The 21,435-nt window shown below is 45.4% G+C and overlaps 1 protein-coding gene across 3 annotated transcripts in view; it reads left to right on the forward strand.

The window, feature by feature from the left end:
- CFAP46 (cilia and flagella associated protein 46) overlaps positions 1 to 21,435 on the forward strand; it is a 2,698,259-nt gene that overhangs the window by 782,946 nt on the left and 1,893,878 nt on the right. For all 3 annotated transcript variants that reach the window (XM_069611407.1, XM_069611408.1, XM_069611409.1), the window contains exons 18-19: positions 6,841 to 6,974; positions 11,295 to 11,507. In XM_069611407.1, the coding sequence (XP_069467508.1) occupies positions 6,841 to 6,974; positions 11,295 to 11,507 (347 nt within the window). The remainder of the gene's footprint in view (positions 1 to 6,840; positions 6,975 to 11,294; positions 11,508 to 21,435) is intronic.

A 21,435-nucleotide genomic window follows, 5' to 3' on the forward strand; every position in this document is an offset into this window, starting at 1 on the left:
CCTTGTGGGATAGGAACATTGACCTAATCACTGAGTTTTGGGCAATTTAAAGTGGGTTGGCCTGGACAACGTTTGCCCTGCATAAACTGCTTGATGTTTAGTGGAAATGTAGACAGGTCACGTGGGTATGAGAAATACAGGTTCAGTGGGAGTTTTGGCTTGTCAGCCATTGGTGACCCTTCCATGAAGCAGGCTGTCATGCAGATTACAAACGTTATACTGCCGATGTATGTCTGACGAGTGTCACTTAAGTATAAACTCTCTGTTCATTAAATTAAGAAAGAAGGAAGGGTCGAAGTTGAGCAAATGGGATTCAAACATGCTTCTCATTGTAAACCTGTTTATGTAGAGTTTGTCTACAGAATGAGCACATTCCCCATGGCAGTGTCATCCATATGTCCCACACCATGCCTGCCATCAACAGAATTCTGAAATGATGAGTCTACTCAGTGAAGTGTGGATTAATTTACAATCATTTTTGATAATTGTACTTCCCAGAGACCAGGCCACAGCCCCAAATGGTACAGAACCCACCTCAGCCTATCAAAACTCTCAAGCACCGACTGGAGTGGACCTGGGGACTGACAAGTGCCTACCGGTCAGAAATTAGCTCCCTTAGCTCTCAGAATTGAACCTAGTTATCTGGCTTTCAGAAAGAGCCTCAAAACATTTATCTTCAAGTAAGGACGTTTCACACTAGGATGGTGACCCAGTTTCAGGTCAGCTTGTTAAATGTCTTTATGTAGTAACACTGTTTTATGTCATGTGCCCCGATGCCTGAGGGCTTTCGGTGCTTTATAAGTACATGAATAAAATAAAAAAAATAGGAAAACCTGGAAAAAACTTCTATGAGAACCAAATCCTGAACGCTTGCATTCCAAGCTAGGAACTGCACAGAATCCACTCTGAATTCAAGACGCCAGGTTGCTCAACCCCTCCCCCCTAACAATCTCTATACATCGCCCTGTCCGAAAACATTCACAACATCGCTATCAATAGACACTGTGCCATCCTTTCTAAAAATAGCAGTGATGCCCCCTACACCTCACCGTTCTGCACTCGACCCCAGACCCACCTCCCTCCCTATTACAGCCTTCTCCTCCTTCTCACACCATGAGCCGCTCACGTTTTTAGCGAAAAACCACCCTTCATGCTCTCCTGGAGACCCCTGCCCTCCAGCACTCCTCAAAAACATCCTAACATCAACCTGCGCAAGGTAGCATTGCACAGTCCATTCTCAACCAGTCCCTCGCCTCGTGAATCTTCCAGATAGCCTTCAGAACCTCCTATATGAAATCTCTCCTCAAATAACCCTTGCTCGACCCACTTATTCCCCAGTACTACTGACCCATTTACAACCTCTGCTTCATTGCCAAACTCCTGGACTGCACAGCATATGAACAGCTCTGCCTGTTCACAGAAGCCACAAACCTTCCTGACCCAGGCCAAACAGGCTTTAGAACCCTCTGAGGAACTGAGTCCCCCCTGGTGTCCAATTGGGATGACTTAAAAAGAACAGCGGACACGGAAGGATGCACAGCGCTCATCCTTCTTGACCTATCTTGCGCCTTAGATACCATTGACCAGACCATGCTCATAGAGGGACTACACTCCTTTGGAATGAAGGACACCACTCTCACATGGATCCTCTCTGTTGTCTCAAATTGCTTGCAAATCATGCAACTCTGTGTCCAGAACCACCTTCTTTCAACTAAGCATCCTCAGGCGAATCAAACCGTATCTCCCCTACTAACACCAAATCTTTGCCATGCTTGCCATCATCCTCTCCCGCTTAGACTCTGCAAACTGCCTTTATCTAGACACCCCAGCTTTCCAGCTCAGTAAACTCCAAAGAGTCCAAAACGCCACTCCCCATCTCTTCATTGGCCTCTCACCTAGAGAACATATTAGCCCTGCACTCGGAGTCCTACACTGGCTTCCTATCAGTCGATAGACTACCTTTAAAGCCATGTGCATCACTCACCGTGCCCTCCACAACACCAGACTCAAAATCCTCCAGGATAAACTCATACGCTATCAACCCACCAGGAACCTCCAATCTGGTGCTGCTCTTCTCATTATCCCTTATTGCGACTCCACCAGATTCGGAGGATCCTCTTTCTCCATCCAAGCTCCTGCCATCTTGAACTCACTCCCTCTCCACATCCGCCACATTGACAACCACCTCTCATTCAGAAAGGCCCTCAAAAGTTGGCTATTCCTTACCACAACCTAAATCCTCCTCCATCCTCATTCCCATGGCATTTCCTCGCTCACAAGCACCAGCCTCAGACTCATCGAAACATCAGCAATTCATGTTGCAGCAGATGATAGCTGTTGTCACAGTGGCCGGCCCGTCTAAACTCAACCCCTAGTCCATTCCATGCACACAATCACACATCAGTCCCCAGGCCTCCATTCACTCTGACAGGTGTGCTCTGGTTACCAATATAGAACACCTGACAATATGATGGTAGCTTGCACACTACCATTGAAATGTTTCAGGACAGCTGGACAGGTCATGAAATATGCACTCTGGTCACTCCCTGACACCTGCCATGGCTGAACACCTAGAAGACCCATATCGGTAGCCCCTGTCTTATCAAATATCAAAGGGGTTTGCCGCAGCACTCAGACTGGGGGTAAGGATGGTGATGCACTAAGATGGATTTAAGGGGTGTGAAATGTGGACACACTTAGACTGTTGTCTGGGAGTGGGAAAAATGTGATAGGTCACAGGTGAGAACAAGCTCAATGCACGCAATGCCCTTTTAGGACAGACTGTTAATTGCACCAAGAAGATGTACTGGGATTTCCCCTTCTGTACTTAAAACTCCATCAGGCTTGCCTCGGCTACGGGGCCTTGGTACTGGACCTGACAGTTTGATATTAGCCTGCTTACAATACCTGCAAGGACAGCCATGGGGTTGTACCTGGATATGCGGGTGGCCTGGCACTGCAACTAGAGGTAAGTACATGCAGGTTAACAGTTGTGGTTCACTTAGAGCATTATTTCTACTAGGTTCAGCCCACCAATGACGCTTGAAGATATGTCAGTTATCCCTACTGCACTTATAACTGCTTAGTTTAGCAATTGTAACGCACAGTGGTTATATACCGGTATCCTCGATATTGCGCTGATTAGTCTGCTTTGGTTAGCTTCTGTAGAATGTGGAAGATATATAGTATCTATGCCTATTTAGTATATATGTCAATTGCGCTCAGAGAATCCCATTAGCCTGGTTTCCGTGGTAGCCTGCCTGTCCCACTTAGAAGATGTTCTAGGACAACCAGTCTATTGTCCTTGGTAGACTCAGGGGTAGCCTACCCATAGTGCCTAGAAATATCTACAAAGGTAGCTAGCTTTTTCTTCCCACAGAGGATTGGATGATGACACAGCGACATCAAAGATGGGCTCCTTCTGAGCTTAAGGTGTGTATAAAGGCACCACTCGGTGGACATCTGCCGCAGGCTTGCCTTTCTATCTACACACTCTAGAATGCAGATACGACTATGACAAATGTGGTGTAGCTGGTCACATAACCTTTTCACACTGAAAACCCCAGACTTACCTAGCTGGGTACATATCGAGTCCCCTGCACTAGTGCGCAATCATGACCACCCTTGGCTGCCACCCACGTGCCTGGCCTCTTGGGCTGCTTATTGGAGCCTAGCCAGACCTCCTGAGACCCAATCCTGGTCAAATGCACACACACATCTTAAGCCTCCTTTTAGAACTCTGAGACCTGGACTTCGGTCCCCAAGGGAGTTCCTACTACAAAGCGCTTTGAGGCCATATGAATGGGGAAAGGCGCTATATAAATGACTGCTACAAAACAATACTTACTTGAAGAGACTACATTCTGGGGTGAAGCATTGTGACTCTTGTGAACAAGGCCCCATTCTTCTTAGGGATTGGACTGCTTATGTTTGGATAATTCACTTGTGACTTGGTTCCATTTTTACTGCACTCATTTACTTACCTACTGTATTGATTAAAACATTTGAATGCATTTTAAGAACCTATGACAAATGTATGTATGTTTATTTTTGAGACTTGTGCAATAAAATCACATGTTGGTTTAATTTTTTAGTGTTTGTAAAGGCCTAGGATAAATATTTGTATTTTTGTAAATTCCTGTCTAAATTGCTAACCTCTTAGAGTTCCCTGTTCACTAGAACTTTGGTGGCCTCTGTGAAGGCATCATGAAGCAAGACACAGACAACATATTCCCCTTTCTTAACAAAGCTTTTTTTTAAATGTCACATTGGAGTAAGGCCTAACTTGCCCTATGCTAAGGTGGGATTTCCTACCTAAACAAACTAAGGACAGTCTATGTCAGTAAGTTCAACTTAAGTCTGTCTGTGTCCAAAACCTATACTTGCCCTCACAACTAGAGATGTACAATGTGTAGGGATGTCAGCACCAAAAGAAACAGTGTTAAAAAAAAGAAAATCGTTCTGCGCTTCATCCAGGCCGGGCTTGTTTCAACTTCCCCTCCCCAAGTTCAAATAGTTCCACAAAAAGGCTTGATATTCCCTTCCCCCAGTGCAGCACAATTCCAAGATATCTCGGGGTTCCCTTCCCCAAGTTGAGCACAGTTCCAGGATGTCTTGGGGTTCCGTTGCCCAAGTTTATCACAGTTCCAATTTCTTGACTTTCAATTATAGTTTCCGTTTCAGTTTATAACTCTAGGTTCTTTAATAGCTCAGACAGATGATTTCTTTCACTTCAGTACTTTTTACACCACACTGCCTTGTGTCTAGGCTTATCTTGGCTTTTTCCCAAATGGGGCCACTTGGTTGTCGGACCACACAGCCAATACATTACAGGTCATGCAACCAATGAACCATGGTACTTTTTGATGCTTTTGGTTTCCTTGACCAACACAGGTTTTCCACCTTGGCAGTACCTAACATGTGTCTGTGGTTTTCTCCTTGGCAGTCTTTTGGCTTTGCCACAACTTGGATTCACTTTTCTCTGTGGTGTATAGCCTCTTCCACCACCTTGCTTTCACATTGTCCATTCAAGTTCAGCAGCTTGTCTTTCACACTTGCTATTTATTTACTGGCTTTCACTTTGTTCATCAAGGCTTCTTAGTGGTTTTGACTACTTTCCCAACAGCACATGATTCGTTTTCCACTAGTGCTGTAATTTCACATTATTTCCATATCTTCTCTTTATTTTGGTATTCAATATATGTTGTTGTATTTCACAAGATACTTGGATTCAGTGTTCTCTCATTCGGGTTCCAAACCCCATTCTTATAAGTTTCAGTTCGATCACTACCAACAAATGTCCAGTTCCTGGCCCTGGAGCGCCCTGTTACAAGTGTTCCCTGTCTCGCACTCACCAGGGCTTGCCTGCTCCTCATGGCGTCTTCCTTTGGTTCTGCAGCTTCCACTTAACTCCTGGGTACACGTCGGGAGTTACAGAGAGCAGCGCTCGCCTCCTCTGAACCTTGTGGCAGCGACCCGCAGCAATTCTAAGTCTTCTGTGTTTCCCAGTTCCAGCTAGGAACACGTGGCATAGGGGACTTCAGGGGCTGTGACCTACTCATGGCCCATTTGGGTCATAGTGCCTCACACCCCTCTGCAATGCACAGTGTCCTGTCCACCTGCCCCTCTCCAGCCTGATGCTCACCTCGCAGCTGCGACCTTCTCAACAGGCAGGTTCCCCTTTGCATGCTGCCGGGCTCTCCTTTTAAGCACCTGTGACCTTTCTATTGGTTCCAGGTGTGAGTACTTTGCCTAACCACAATTGTACCAATTATCTGGACATGCCTGACACTCCATAGTCATCGCAGTACCACAGTGGTGAAATTGACTAAAAGGTGTGCATCACTCCTAGTTGCTTCTCCCTAGTCCCAGTCTTAAATGCATATGATTGTGGGACCAGTGGGTGTGTCTCGAAGGGATATAGACTTACAATATCCTATGAAGGCAGGGGGAGGCTAGGACTCATTTTCATACGGCAAAGGGGGATACCATGGGCCTCATTATGAGTTGGGTGGAAATGCAGAAGTAAATCTGCCCAAAAATTGCCCCAAGGAATTATTGTTACCGCCACTTGGTCTGGCAGAATTTCTGCCTGATTACAAGTGGCGGTGTAATTCCCCGTTTATTTTTGGTCCATTGGACCCAATGGGGCTTATTTTGCAGAATTAATGCAGCAGAATTACCGCTGTGGTAATTCCGCCTATTCTGCTGATTTTGCAGTGTTGAGATGAAAGATTTACCTCCAGGGTTTTCATGGCTGTAAATCCTCCACTCAAAACCCAAGCTCATAATTCGGCATAGTGGTAAAATTGGCATTAACTCAGTTACCACCAATTTTACCACTTACCACCTAACTCTTAATGTGGCTGCATGTTTTACTTGAAGACATCCTCTCCCCACTCCCTGAGGTTCCTCCAACTGATCGTCCCTCGCATATTCAGCCCCAGGGTCAGGATTCAAAAGTGATGGCCTTTCCCTGGCCACCTGAGAGGAAGCACTAATGGGAGTAGATAGGAGGATGCCCTTGGGTTCCTCACACCTCCTAAACTCTGTCCACCAGGCGAGATTCTAGAAATCATCTTAACGCTGTCAGTTACTCCTTAATACGACTCCACTGTTTTACTGTTGTCATAAGTGTCTAATGAGTGGGTGGAAGGTGAAGCCAGATGGGAGCATTGGTTTCCGGTGGGATATATATTCATGTGACATCAAAATCTTGTAATGTAAAGTTGGTTAGTGGGTTTGGTAGAAAGAATGGAGAAGTCTGTACAATCCTTGTTGAACATAATTTACAGAAACAATTGTCCTGATCAGCACCTTTATTGTATGATTCTTTTTTAGGCAACTATTCATTTGTTAAGATCAGAAGGTTGTCTTCTAAATAACTTGCCTGTTCCCCCAGAAGATAAAAGTAAACGTCCGATGGGATATGTTGTAAAATCTGTTGATGAAGACCCTGAATGGATTATATACAGGTAATATATATCAACATGTCTAATTTCCTGTGTTTTCCTATTTGCATGTATTCAATGACATCTGCCCCAGTGTTTTTAACTGAGCAGCACGGTATAGTAATAGTTATTGCATCTTAGCTACTTTGGCTAATTTTGACTGCTTCTGGGATGTCTCTCAAACGTGCCAATCTGCACTCATTGTATAATACAAATTGTATCTGGATAACCAACACTGAACAACATGTCTAGAAACGTATCATTCTGTATGCCCCTTTCTTCCTCAAGAGAGCCAACGATGCATACACTGTTTTCCAACAATATCTCACATGTACAAAGTGCTTTAATTGTAAGAAAATAAGTGTCAAGGTCCAAATAGTTTCTTGCATGTCACTGACACTTCGGGGCAGGCAGCTCCTAGCCCACTGACACCAGCCATGCCTGCTCCATACAGAAACACCATAATTGGTGCTAAGGCTGCAAATACCACTGGTTCATTGCGGGTTATAGATGCACGGTGTAATTTACAGATACCAATTGACCAAACATATTGGCCCTCATTACGATACTGGCGCTAAATTGGTGCCGGTATCGTAACGAGTCCGCCAATGTTCAATGAGGAATTACCACCCCATTCCAAGGTTGGCGGGGCAGTAATTCCCCATTGAACATTGGCCCTTCCCCATTCCCATTTTTGCCCCATAGGGCTCAATGGGACTGGGGAAGGCGCCAAGTACGGTACCGCAAATTGCGGTACCGTACTTAGCATCAAGGTCCCTTTGCGGGTCCCTACTTTAACGGCTGGTGTCCCGCAAAGGGTCCCGGTCGGGTCCCGCAAAGGGACCTCGTAATCAGGCGCTAATGGGTTAACGGCGCCGCAGCCTTTTACGGCACCGTTAACCCATTAGCGCCAGGGTCGTAATGAGGCCCTTTGTGTCTTGAAATACTATAAATATTTAAGTGTTTCTTTAAAACACATTATTGTTAATATTTTACTGTTATCCTATCAGTGACAAGTGGATAATTAAAAATCTATCAATCTAAAATAAGAGCCAACATGCTTTCATTCTATGGTAAATTATTGGACACATGCAGGCAAAATCATTACTGAACCAATGATCGTGCCTGTCAAATGCTGCAGCATGATCATCTTCCTTGGTTTGGCACTCATGCTAGGCACTCCTTTTTGACATTGGCCTTTTCACTGACCTTGCCCCTGTGTTGTGACTGCTGGCTGGTGACTGTTCTGTTGTTTGCTAACTCAGTTTGCTTGCTATTACAGTAGAGGATGTGCAGCAATGTCAAGCAGGTTCATTGGAGAAGTGTGCGGGCACGGCCAGCATCAGTTCCCAACATTGTCACCTTCTAGCTCATTGTTATTCATGACATTTGATAAATAGCCATGACTTGCCAACCTGGGTTATCAAGGTTGTGAATAACAATGAGCTAGAAGGTGGCAACACCGTTGTTTTTATATAACTATGACTGACTGTCAGTTAAAATAATAAAGATGCCAAAACATCACAACTTAATCAATCGAAGATTAGAAATAAGTGCTGGGCTACAGAAATAAGAGGTGCGTCTGAGCCCTGTGACCCCCCCCCCCCCCACAAACCTCCCCCCCACACACACACAAATGAAGCACTGCATGTACACCTTCCTGACTAAATTACAAAACTCAAATTATGTATGAAAGATTTCTCATCTGCTCTTTCAGTCTTTGTATAGAATTTTCAGAAGACTTTACCTACTCTTAACCTGGGAGCCACATGCAGAACATGCTTGTAAATCTTGTTTTTATCAGGAATCTATAATTGTATTTATTGTGTTCTTCTATTTGGAATACCAGAATGTTCTTTCCAGGATTGCATATTGAGAGCTGTGCACACAAGTACATTGGAGAGTACTTGCTATAAATGACATTTTGAGTTATTTGTATCATTTAGCAATCAATTACTTCAGTTTATATCAACTCTTGTGGCCAAGTATTTCCCCAAATGTACAAAAGAAAAGAGTTCAAAAGAGTTTGAAGAACGGGAACAAAGTGAGCAGTTATAGTTCCTGCATTTTCTTTAAAGTTATAGTGGAAAGATCTTGGAAGAACTGTATTTGTTAGCCCTGGAAGACAAATTGGCCCTTCTTATCTCTTGCCACGCATAGCAGTTTCTCTTTGAAGAAGTTGTTTGGCTTGAAGAGGATGACTCTCAGGGTGTCTGTGTCTTTATTCGCAGGGAGCGAATAAATTCCCTGTAGATGTCCATATTATGTGGAACTTCCTTAGGGAACAGTTCCAAGAACAACTTGTTCAGAAGGCCCAGTAGATCAGAGACTTCAGTGGTTTCTTTAAGATATTTCAGGCAGATTTTCCCTCATTCAAGAGCAGCTTTCTAGGTCTTTACATTTCGCCGAAAGGTCAGTCACCATATGCTGGTTGCTTAAAACTTTGTCGATATTTTGGGCAGCTGATCTGTAATGTCTTCCACCATTTGTTCTATGGTGTTGAATCTATCCCCCAGGGAAGTCAGCTCGGCCTTCAACTCAGTCATGTTTCTGGCTGCATACTCCCTGGATAGGGTATCCTGGAAACCTTATAGGCAGAGGAGAAGCTTCTCCTTTAAAAAAAAGCAACAGGTGTTTGTTGCCCATCCTCTGCCCTCCAAACCACTTCCCCATTTGCTTCTGGGGAGGGTGATGGAGTACACTGCATAAATTGCTCCATCCTGTCTTTAGGTTATTTTCTGTGTTGAGAGCTGATTATTGACTGTGAGGCCTAGCACTGCTCAATTATGTACAGATTATTTGAGGCTCTTGTTTCAAATTGTGTTTCCTGCCTCCCTGGCCTCACTCCCCTATGGCCTCTCCACACCCAACTCATTAAAAGGCCTTCATAGACACAGGTACCACTGTAGAAGGGGAGGAAATAGTTTAGGCCAAGGGGATTATGCCACATTGACCATCTCTCACATGTTATAGGTTTCACTGTGGGTCAATGTTGCTTTTCACTGTAATGTCATGGGCTCACTTGCAGGTCTCTTAACAGGGCTTTGTTACTGTCCTTAGGCTACCCATTTGATCCGCACTCGGGCACCAAAACCAGTGTGGTCTCCACTTCAAATTGCAGCCCAATTTCTAAGTGACGATCTTGCAGAGAGCTGACCGGCCCCCTGCTGCTCCTCTGCCATGTTGGGGGTGTGCAGCAGTCAGACAAGGGTGCCTGATACACAGGGTGTGTCTGATTCACCAGCAACAGCGTAAAACTCCCCTTCAGGCAGCCCCCATTCACTTCCACATTGCAGACCCCCGGCCAGGCGTTCCTGCTAACTGTCTTCATGTCTCCTCAGCCACATGGGCCCTCTTGCAGGCTCGAGGGATGTGTTGGCTCCTCTCGGCGCTCCTCCGAGACCAATCGGTGTCGAGGTCAGGCAAGTGAACTTCGAAAGCTCCAGCAACTGGTACGCTCATTAATTAGGGCATTATGTGGGGGTTCCAGGATAACTTTGAGCACAGGAGCATCAGTTAATGGAATCAGAGCTCTGTATCGTTCCCGGGCTCCATCTTGGCTCTCCCACCCCTTTTTTCTGTAATTATTTTAAAATGTTCAAAAAGCAGGGAGCCGCCGGTAAATTTGGTTGCATATTACGTACTCTCTGCAGAGCAGTTCATCCTTAGGGCTACTACAGTGATTCTGCTGTGGTCCTCTTGAGTCTGCCTCTGGCAATCACAGTCGGAAGCTTGTTTTCACAATTCAAGTTTAAGTGTACTGTGAGACACTCTGGAAATTAGGACTACGGAAGAGGTGACTGTACATTGCACTGTTTTTTGGGAGTTAGGTTTGCACTATAGAAATCCCCATGTATACCATAGTTGCTAACATGATAAATTCCAATTTGTAGGTGCGTATTTAGCCGTGGTGTTTTATTTGCATTTTGGGACTTGGATTCTGCGTTTTATAATGGGAAAAGCAGAACTACAAGTCTCACAATTGAACGAAGAATACAGGGCTTGATGAGCACCTACAGATTGAATTGGATAATGTTGGCAACTGTGATAGAAGTCTATACAGATGAAGAATTCAGTTATGATGATTTATTTCAGTTCTATACACCACATTAACAAATATAAGAAAGTCATGTCTGATGGTGATTGAGTTATCAAAGATTTGGTGACATGTTTGCAATTACCCCACTGTGCATGGTTTACCGATCAAAAGATCTGATTTATTTGGTTTTTACATGAATAACAACATTATAGAATTAAAACGAAAAGGATATAATGGTGTATTTATTGCTTTCAAACTATTGTTGTGTACATTATTTTAATTTATGTTGTGTAATATGTTTATAGAGACTGGATAAAATCTTTATCCCAATATGCAACAGAGAACTTTTTGAGAGCAGCAGAAATTGGAGTGGAGTTAGATGAAGCATGGATTACCCATAATTCCGTTGTATATATCTTGAATCACAACAAACATCTAATAGTCACAGGAAGACAGGCAGAACTTGTAAGCACCCTTCAAGTCTTGCTGAATGCCATTAAGCAAACTGGACATCATGGGTAAGTCTACCGATGAGCAAAAAGTTCTCACCCAAAATGAATGTGTCAATGTTTTGTAAAGCTGTTCCAGACATCTTCGTAAGTGTACAGCTCCTATTAATCTATTTTTATGGAATCTGCCTCACATTGTTACGTTATGTTACACATTATTTGTGTGTTCTGTGTGCTGTATATGAGATATGGGAGCCTATGTTTTAAGGGGTGTTTAATGTTTCTAATGTTTTCCTTCCTTCAATGGATTCCTTCAATGGATTCCTCATCTACGATATCTCTCTCCCAGCACAGCTACTCTTCGGAAACTCCACCCCACCCCACTCCGGACATAACGCCGGGGCCAGGCACTTCGAGGGTGGCTGATAAATCATGAAAAAGGTGACAGACTGACCTGTTCGAGTTTGCAGGTCCTGGACCGCAGAAATGAAGAACGTTCCCCCATCACTCAGCGGTCCAACACATTATTTTTCCTTCTGAAAGACGAGAAGTCGCCACTCCAGGGACTCCACTGAGGAGCAGGTGCCAGAGGAATGGGAGGCTTTCTGGCTCAAGATGCTTGACACCTTCACCATGGCCCTGGCGGCCCACCGTTTCAGCCCCAATGCCAATAGTGCAGACAGAGTCTCAAGCGTTTGGATGAGCTGGCAGAGACCCCACTAAAGTCGGTGACCATACGCCTTTAGGCTGAACCACGGCTCCAACAGGGCTAGGACCTGCCTCTATGCCGCACCCCTCTGTCTTCTGACATTGGACTTCTGGATTTAGCTCCTCACTCCATGGTGCCCCTGGTGCTGAGATTCCTCAGAAGTATGCCCCGCTCCCTAGGGGACATGTTAGTCTCATATGGAGCACATTTATAATGAGGAAGGTGATCCCATCCCCTATGTGCCGGAACCCTTATGCCCTAGAGAAATTAAGGACTTGTCTGAGGAACATTATGGCGTGGAGGGAGATTTGCTGAAACTTGCTGCTTGTCTGAGGCATGTGGTTTGGACACTGCTTCAGAGTTTGACATGATCCCTGCTCCTACCCGAGGAAAGCCTCAGGCACAATTTCAATGCCTGATGGCTTAGGTGGTTGACACCTTAGGGTTGTCAGCCCCTTCAAGACATAAGGTGCAATTTGAGCTTACACACAATCTTGATGAAGGTCTGCAGAGGGAGACCCTCCTAACCTGTAACCTGGCAGTTGAGACCAGTTCCTTGAAATATGCTTAAAACTCGCATTGTTCCCAACTGTGGACTAGGATTTGGTGACAAAATACAGAGAGTCTCCTTCTGACTAGATTTTCCTACCTTCCCAGAGAGCGTGGTGGTCCAGGCCGCCACAGCGATCCTGTGGATTTCATGTTTTCTTACTTATCTCTGGACAAGCAGAGTAAGAGGCTAGATTCCTGGGATAGGAAGGTGTTTGGGTCAGGCAGGCTGGGCCTGAGGGCCATCATTGCTTCCTGTGCCTTGGTGAAATTCTCCTGCAGTATCTGGTCTGCTGTCTGTGGGGCTTTGGTGAACCTCCTGCCAGGAGATATGAGGGAGTGCTTTGAAGCCCGGTTCAAATACGGCAAAGAGACATCCTGTCAAATTCCTCAGTCAGGCCTGGATACGGCTGGCTGTGTGGCTTGTACTATGGCCACAGGAATGGTGTTGAGGAGGTACTCCTGGTTGAGGATCTTGGCTTTTGCCCCACATGTCCAGGGTAAACGCCTAGATATACCATTTGATGGCAGCAATTTGTTTGGGTCTAAAAACAATGAGTCCTTCCAGAAATGTCAGTCCTCCAAGGTGTCTGATAAATATCTGGGCGTAACGGCTCAGCAGAAACATCCTGCAGCCCCCACAGGCAAGGGTAGGGGTTTTCGCACCTTCTCCCCATATGCCCACAGGGGCAGAGGACAGGCTTTCTTTTGGAAAACAGATTCAGTGCCCTCCAGCTATGGGTCTTGAAGAGGTAGTTCAGTAGGAGGCTTGTCAGTTTACGATGTGTACTTGTCATGGTGAGTGTGACACCCCTGTGAAACAGACTTCCACAACTCATCCCCTGTTGGATGCAGGATTTACCGGTTCAACAAGAAGTGGGCCCTACAGGTTCTTCAGCAGGGATACTGTCTCCCCTTTGTCCAAACCATTCCCCAACCTAATAGTGCTTGCCTACGAACACCTCCTGTTGAAGGAGGTTCATCATCTTCTGCAGAGAGTGCCATAGATGCAGTGCCCCATTCGGAATGAGACAAGTGCTGGTACATTTTTCTGTTGCTGAAGAAGGATGGAGGCTTACTTCTGATACTAGATTTGCAGCTCTCCAACCTCTACCTGGGCAAGGAAAAGTTTAAGATGGTTACTCTGGCTCAGATCCTTCCAGCTCTCAACCTGCAGGACTCACTAGTCTCGTTGAATCTACATGATGCCTACTTGCATTTGCCCATTCGCCGGAAGCACAGGATGTACATGAGATTCACAGTAAGACATTGCCACAACCATTTCAAGGTCCTGCTATTTGGTATAGATTCCGCACAACAAGCTGCTGGCCGTGAAAGTGACTCACCTCAGAAGTGAAGGCATTCATGTTCTTCCCTATTTGGAGGACTGGCTCATTCGAGCTAGCTCTGCAGACCAGTAGTTGGAACCCTTGTTCCGAATGTGCTGCCTGTTGCACAGTTTGGGCTTCTCTCTGAACTTCAAGAAGTCTCAGGTGTTGCTATCCCAGTCCCTCCATTTTCTCAGGGCAGTCCAGAACACTTGACTGAGCTGGACCTTCATGCCGGACGATCGATTGGTGAATATCTCGAAGATGGTCCATCTCTTCGGATCACAAGATAGGGTTCCAGCCTCTGCCTATCTACTGTGAGAAATCTGAAGGTGTCTTACCCGCTTGTCCCCGGGGATCTGTCATCCATTTGGCCAGAACACAGCCATCGCTTTTGGATCCAGTTCCTGGGGGTTGACCAGTCTGGGAGGATCACCTGGGTGAGGGGTCCTTGGTGAGTGGAAGTAGGACACCGAATGGTGAGATGCGGTATCCCCTTCCCTGTAACACAGTTACCCCATCCTACCAAGTAGGCTACTTAGGAACTCAGCCCCCCCACTCCCCCTTCAGAACACGAACACTTTCTCACGGACAGCTCACTGTGAGAGATACTGGACTAACACCCGGGCCGTATACCTGACATGTCCCAATACTCTGGTCAGGCAAGGTCAGGCAATTCCTGACCATTACACACACCTGACCTTCATCACACTCCCCCCACCCCACGGATAAAAGGCGAAGCACCAAAGCACACTCTGAGCAAGGCAAAGCACACAAGGAAGCAGCGGTTTCAAGATGGCAGTTTAATACAAGGTGAAAGACGGCAAGACCGAAGAGGATTGCGAAGAGGGAAGTGCCCTTGACCTTTTCAATGAAAGACTTTCTTTCAGGGACCTCCGAGAATAGGAAACATAAGACCAGGAATCGAAGCTGAAGGACGCTGCATGGTGTGTCGGAGGTACCAGTAGTCTCCCATATCGATAGTCAAGGCAGGGAGAATGGTGTGCCGCTGTGGTAATCTCCTCGGCTGGTATGATGCCTACCCCCTGGCATCCGGACCAAGCCCATCAGCCCCGTGAGCAGGCATCTAGACATTTAGTAAAACCTCAGCAGCCCCGGCTAGGGGCTATCTGGGTTCAGTCCTGGCGCCTATGGCGCCAGGCTCATAGTCATTACTTACCTCAGGCAGACCATGCTGCAAATGACTCCAATCCAACATGAAGCCTGAAAGGGACTATTTTTCTACAGGGACTATTTTTTTACTCGGGTGGGGTTCTAGGGACTTCTTACCTCGGACTACTTTTGAGTCTATTTAAACCACACCCGACCAGCAACACACGCTTTGCGTTATTCTGCATCCAGCAGCGTAACACTCACCGTACCTGCAGCCTGCATCCAGTCTTCTGCCACGCCCGCCTCAAATCCGGAGCTCCTAAAACAAAGAGGAAAGAAAGGGACAAGGTTAGAAAACGAACTTATTTCTATTCCACGCCTGATTCTGGATCCATCTTGTCTCCGGACCTGTAAAGAACATCATTTCTGCACGCGCCGCACCTCCAGCTGCAGCGCCGCGCCATACTCATCAGTCTGCACAGCATCGTTCGGGGCGGCGCTGCCTCCATCATTTCTTTGCCGAACTTCGGCACCTAGAAGACAAAAGAAAACCACAAGGTGAGCCGAGGGAACCAACAAATATAATTCTTACCACCATAGACTTACCTGATTTACCACTGGAGGCATCCTTTTGTGACTCTCCATATTTTCACGTGCCGCATCTGTAAAGAGAGACAAAACAACACGTTTTCCTTGTGCAACATTTACCGGACAGCGCCGGGTAATGCAGACTCTTACCTGAGCGCCACCAGCTGCCACAAGAGCATCTTTTCACGAGCCAGCTGCAAGACAAGAAAGGAAGAGGGGAACAAGAGTGAACATCGGACATATTGAACTGTATGAACTTAATACTTACTGGTCCTCACTAGGAACCTCAGAGTCAATACTCTCCGGAACTCTCCCGAGCCTTCAAACCAGTGAAGTAACTGGAATCGACGTGCCCCTGCAAAACCACGCAGGATGGAGAGCTCATCTTTCAAGAATATAAGGTGAGATTGCTGTGAGGGCATTTCGGAGGTGATTAGTTGGGGAGGACTGTGGGGGTGCCATCACTTGAATCCACAAGTGGCTAAATCCATCTCTCCACTTGCAGGAGAATATTTCTACGGGTTAAGCAGACAAGATTAGGAGGGCAGATCCAGTCAGTCATCGCTGCACTACGCATCACGTGGGTGGAGACCGCAGCTGTCGGGGTCCGACCAACGCTCCTGTGGGAGCCAGGTGAGCGTAACATCGGCTCCCACAACAAAGCAGTGCCAGGGAAGTCAGCACAGCCGGTGAGTCGGGGAGTGGTTTGTGTTTAAGCCAAGGTTGCAAGCGGCAACATTATATAATGAAAAGAGAAGAGAAAACTGTATGGCGCATATGTGACCAGCGACACAAACACAATGAATCAGCGGATGAGTGATTGAACTTTGAAGCCAAGATACGATACCATAAACAGGGTGGTCCGGCACCATGTGGGTGCTCATTCGAAAGTCTCTGTTCGGTATCCAGCTGAAAACTGAAAAATGTGAAGAGTGATAAAGAATTGTGAAATCAAAGTGGTCCTGCAACGGGTCAAGCCAAACCCTGTGCACATTCGAAAGCCTTCGATGGTTGATGAAAGCATAAAGAAAGTTGGTCCGAAACCCGGCGGGGGGAGAGCAGCATACACAGCTTTTGGTTAAAGCAAGTTTGTGCAAAGTTGTGAATATTGTGCTAAAAGGAATATGAGCACGACTGAGGAGGATCTGGGATCTTAGCCCGGCTGAGGGGGATCCGAGATCTGAGCCTGGCTGAGGGGGATCTGGGGTGAATCGTGAGTCACCCGCGAAAGAATACCCTACAAAGAATTAGACGCATAACTAGTGTACGAACATTGTGGTGAAAGGATCTGAGCCTGGCTGAGTGGGATACGAAGTGAATAGCGAATCGCCTAAGAACTTGAGTACTCGTGATAATCTAAAGAAGGAAAATAATCATTTGTTTGTTGCATCAGGCCTTCTGAATGAAGAGACTTTGAAAGGAAAAGATACTTGGACACAGAAGGCCCAGATGCTCATATCCTGAACTGTATCCTCATGCTAGAGAAGCCAGAGACTGTTCTAAGCTCAAGTGTACCACCTTGTCCCTTGTTGAAAACGTTGGGAAAGGGAGGCCAATCGCCTGAACATCCTGATGCATTATTTTGTGAACACTTGTTCTTTTGCGTAACACTATTTCCCACACTATTTTTATTTAGCGGTAGGGATTGGCAATAGGTTTATTAGTATAGGCCCTTTTATTTTGACGCAACACTACAAGGACTGCGTTATTATTTTTTGATGGTTGTAGCTTGCTCCCATCTGTAGATTTAGGATTAGATAGGCATTTTCCAAACCCCTTTTGAAGTTCAATAAACACAATTGAACTATGATCACTTGTGTCTGTCGTACCGTTGATACCTTGCCTTCCTTGCACTCCACTTGCTGGGTCTCATGGCTTCCTGCATTATTGTGGTACCAGAGGCATGGCTCTGCATGAGATCGTTACAGTGGCCTCTCAGTTGTTGGGGGTCTCAGTTTCAGTGACGTACTTCAGACGTTCTTCAGGTCTAGGTGAAAGTGTCTAAAGACCTGGAATAGCTGTCCAAGAGAGATAACCTTCTAAAAGGGGCATTGTTTCAGCAAACCTGGTCCTAGCTAACGGTTGTCGCAAACACGTCCTTGAAAGGCTGAACGTTTTTTCACTGAACTACATAGGTTTTGATTAGGGCAATTGAACTATAATGTCCATTTAACACTTTTTTCCAACAGTTTTTATAATGATAGATTCTTCTTTATGTTCCATCGCCAAATGTAAATTATTAAAACATTACTCTTTCATCATATAGGAAAGAACTATGAAGTTCCTTGAAGAAACATATTTTTTTGCAGCGCACCTGGTTGTCTGTCACTTTGAGCATAGCTTGCTGGAAATGCAAGTTATGGCTCAATTGCCTGGCACATGAGGTTTGGCCTTGCCCCAAGCCCCATCAAATCACCCTCAAAATCTTCTTGACCTAGCTTGCTGCCTGACCCAGTATCCACTATACCACATAGTAGAACTTGTGGGCCACTGTCCATGGCTTGCTTCCATGGACAGTGGCCACAACCCCAGGAGCACATGGGCATTATCCATAATGCATGCCCTGCCTAGCAACTGCCAGAAGACATTGAGCCTGGCCTGTGGTCTTGCCCAGTGGCCTTTCTGCCCCCATAATAGGACTGTGGACCACTGTCCATGGCTGGTAGGACAGTTTTTCTAAAGTCCTACCAAGACTTCATAAAACCATACATCTGAGGCAGTACGTAAGCTCCACTCTTAGTATAAGGCTGCACCACCTGAGAATGAGGAAGCATGGACAGAGCAGCCAGGCTTATTTTAGGAGGGAGAGAGGGCTGTAGCTGGCACTTGGAAATTGTAGCATACCTATGGTCTAAAGAAACACTGAAACACTATGTATTGTAAAACTAAATGGTTTATTTAAATACAAGTTGGCCAAGATGAATCTTGGGTAATACGTACTTTCACAAAATAAACAAACACCATTATAAAAACCAACTCAATGCTTAAAGGATACAACCTAAAGTATATCCTCATTAAGAATAGAAATCAGCAGTTCAAGGTGAGTCAAACCTGTAGCACAATCCTATAACTACATTTATGATAACCTTCAGTTATACCAGGAACTATTACAGTTTATTTTCAGATCAGTGAAACACAGATTAAGGTAAGCAATAACTCTTTATACTATTTTAGGATTGCACAAAGCAGACGAAGATCAGTAAAACCCACAGTATGCTGATTCAGAATGGCACAAAGCTGTTCAAGGCCGACTTATTCTAGACATGCTATAAAGCAGGTCAGGGGAAGCAAAACCCAGTTGGTGAACTTATACACTTATATTCTGAAAGAAATAGTTAGGTGAAGCTAACAGCATTTCTTTTGGGAAGAGGAGGATCCTATTCACAGGCAAGTAAAACATACCTACATACCTACATATACTTTTTAGAATGGCAGAACACATTAAAAGGAAAGTAAGAACTCTTTTAACTGCTCATATTTCAGAGGGACATTTAGCAACCAACTCTTTTACAAGTAAGTAACTTTTTAACACTTGTTACATTTCAGGGCAAAAAGCCCAAACCGTATACGTCTTTTCCCTATTCATTAGCGTGCTCAGTGGTAGGAGGGGGGTCACTATTTCTCTAATGGCCAACAGACAGGTCAGGGCGGGCACAGATGTAGGAAATGTCAGAGTTCTTGAGGAAGTTTCTTCAAAACATAAGTAGTTCGCTTTAGAGTTAGTTAGGGTTCAGGGAAGGCACCCTGGAAGGATATCAGCATTGGGCCTTGGTGAACTGGATGAGAGAACTCCCAATCACATGAATCACCCCCAAAGCTTCACAGGAATCTTACAAGGATTAAGGTAAGTAATACCCCATCCAACACAGTACCTCAGCACAGAAGACGAGTTTGCAGCAAGATGTCTTCATGATCTGCAGCCGAAAACTCGGTCCTTGAATTCCTTGTAATGGTGACTGAAGAAAGGACACTGGAAGGTTATTTGCAGCAGGGATCAACGGGTCATGCTCCAGGCAAGACTTTCTTCATGGCTGGATGCGGCTCTGTGATTTTGGTACCCTTTTCAGTAGCCAGGAGAAGAATGAATGTTGGTCAGATGAGGACACTTAAAGGATTGAAATCGAGTATCTGGATGTCCAGTAGGATGTCACCAAAGTTTCAGCAAGATGCAGAATTTTGAAGACTGTGCACTGCACAATGGCTTTATGTCCCAGGGTATTGGGTCATTGCAGCCCAGTAAGGTTGCAGCACGCCGTGCGTTGGCTCAAAATGCAGGTCATCTTTAGACCAATAGATCTCATCAGCTGCTAGGTAGAAGTCACGTTTGGGACCTCCAAGTCGATTGGAAGGACAGGTTACAGCAGGCTCCAGTTACACAGCAGGCTCCGGTCGCTGGAAACATCTTTCATCTTTTCTTCATCTTCCTCTTCAGTTGTAGCTCCAGTGGTCAGTAGCTTAAAGGTTCTGAGTATTTATCAGGAACTACAGCACAACTCCTGCAATCGCCCCCTACATTTTACAGAAAGGAGAGGTCTGGTTGTCCAATCAGGACAGCTAGCCCCCCACTGGGAGTTTTTTCCTTTCAGACAAGGTGGAAAACAAAGGGCTGTAGAGTTTTGGACTCCTCCCTCGCTTCCTGCCTTCTCAGACACTCTGGAGCATGGGCTGGGAATCCAAAGAATCCCCACCAAAACCAAAACTTCCACTGCGGTCATTCACACCTAGAATGGCAGGGAAGGACTTCAAGAAGAAACTGCAAGCATACAAGAAATGGCAAACAAAAGAAGGCCACCATTTTGGAAAATGTGTGGCCCTGCTGTGCCTTACTGAGGCTGAATTAAAATCCTGCAAGTAATAGTGACTAAAAGAAATAAAAGTAGTTAAACTGCCATGAGCCATTCAAATAAACTTGTAATTGTAACAAAATGTTACCAGGTAAGTAATAATGGAGATATATTTTACCCCTCCCCCCTCAGCACTCCACATTAGGTGGGTGTGCTGGCTCCCTTATACAAAACGCAAAGGGGATGAAAATACCCCTTTACTACTTGGGAACAGTCGTTCACCCAAGTGTATGAAGGACAAATCAACAGGGGAGTCCAAAGAGGCAACCCAGCCTAAACCCAACAGTTTCAGGAAACTATAACTCCAACCAAACACTATGGAGGGACATAAAAAGGTCACCCATAAAAAGAGTTAAAGACTTGGTGAGAGGGTTAAAAGATTAAAGGGAAAATAATCACCAAGTCCAAGCAAAAATTCTGAGGTTGACACAGGTCAGGATGATTTATCACAAATATGAAAATATTTCCTAGCAATGGATTGTGGCCATGGCCAGGGGCCACAATCCCTGTGGCAGTAGCTTCAGCCATGTTGCAGACCCAAATATGAGCAACCTACATTAGACTTTGGGCTTGGCCTATAGCCAGGCCCTCGTGACACTTTGTGGCATGCCCTCAACTACTGTTAGTAAGACTCTAGTAAGCTATCCCAGTGGTTTGTACATTCCCAACTCTTAATATCAGTCAGTACTAGCTCAGGACCTTGGTAGTGTGGCAGAGCAGTCAGGCTTATCTTAAGAGGAAGATGTGAGCTGTAGGTAAATACTCTGAATCTTAGACAGGCACAACAAAGAAGCACTTACACATATAGTTATATAAAAGATATATATTTATTATATTTACACAAGAATCACTTAAAATACCTCAGA

This window comes from Ambystoma mexicanum, chromosome 8, assembly GCF_040938575.1.
Source record: "Ambystoma mexicanum isolate Mex_15411 chromosome 8, UKY_AmexF1_1, whole genome shotgun sequence".
Classification (NCBI taxonomy): domain Eukaryota; kingdom Metazoa; phylum Chordata; class Amphibia; order Caudata; family Ambystomatidae; genus Ambystoma; species Ambystoma mexicanum.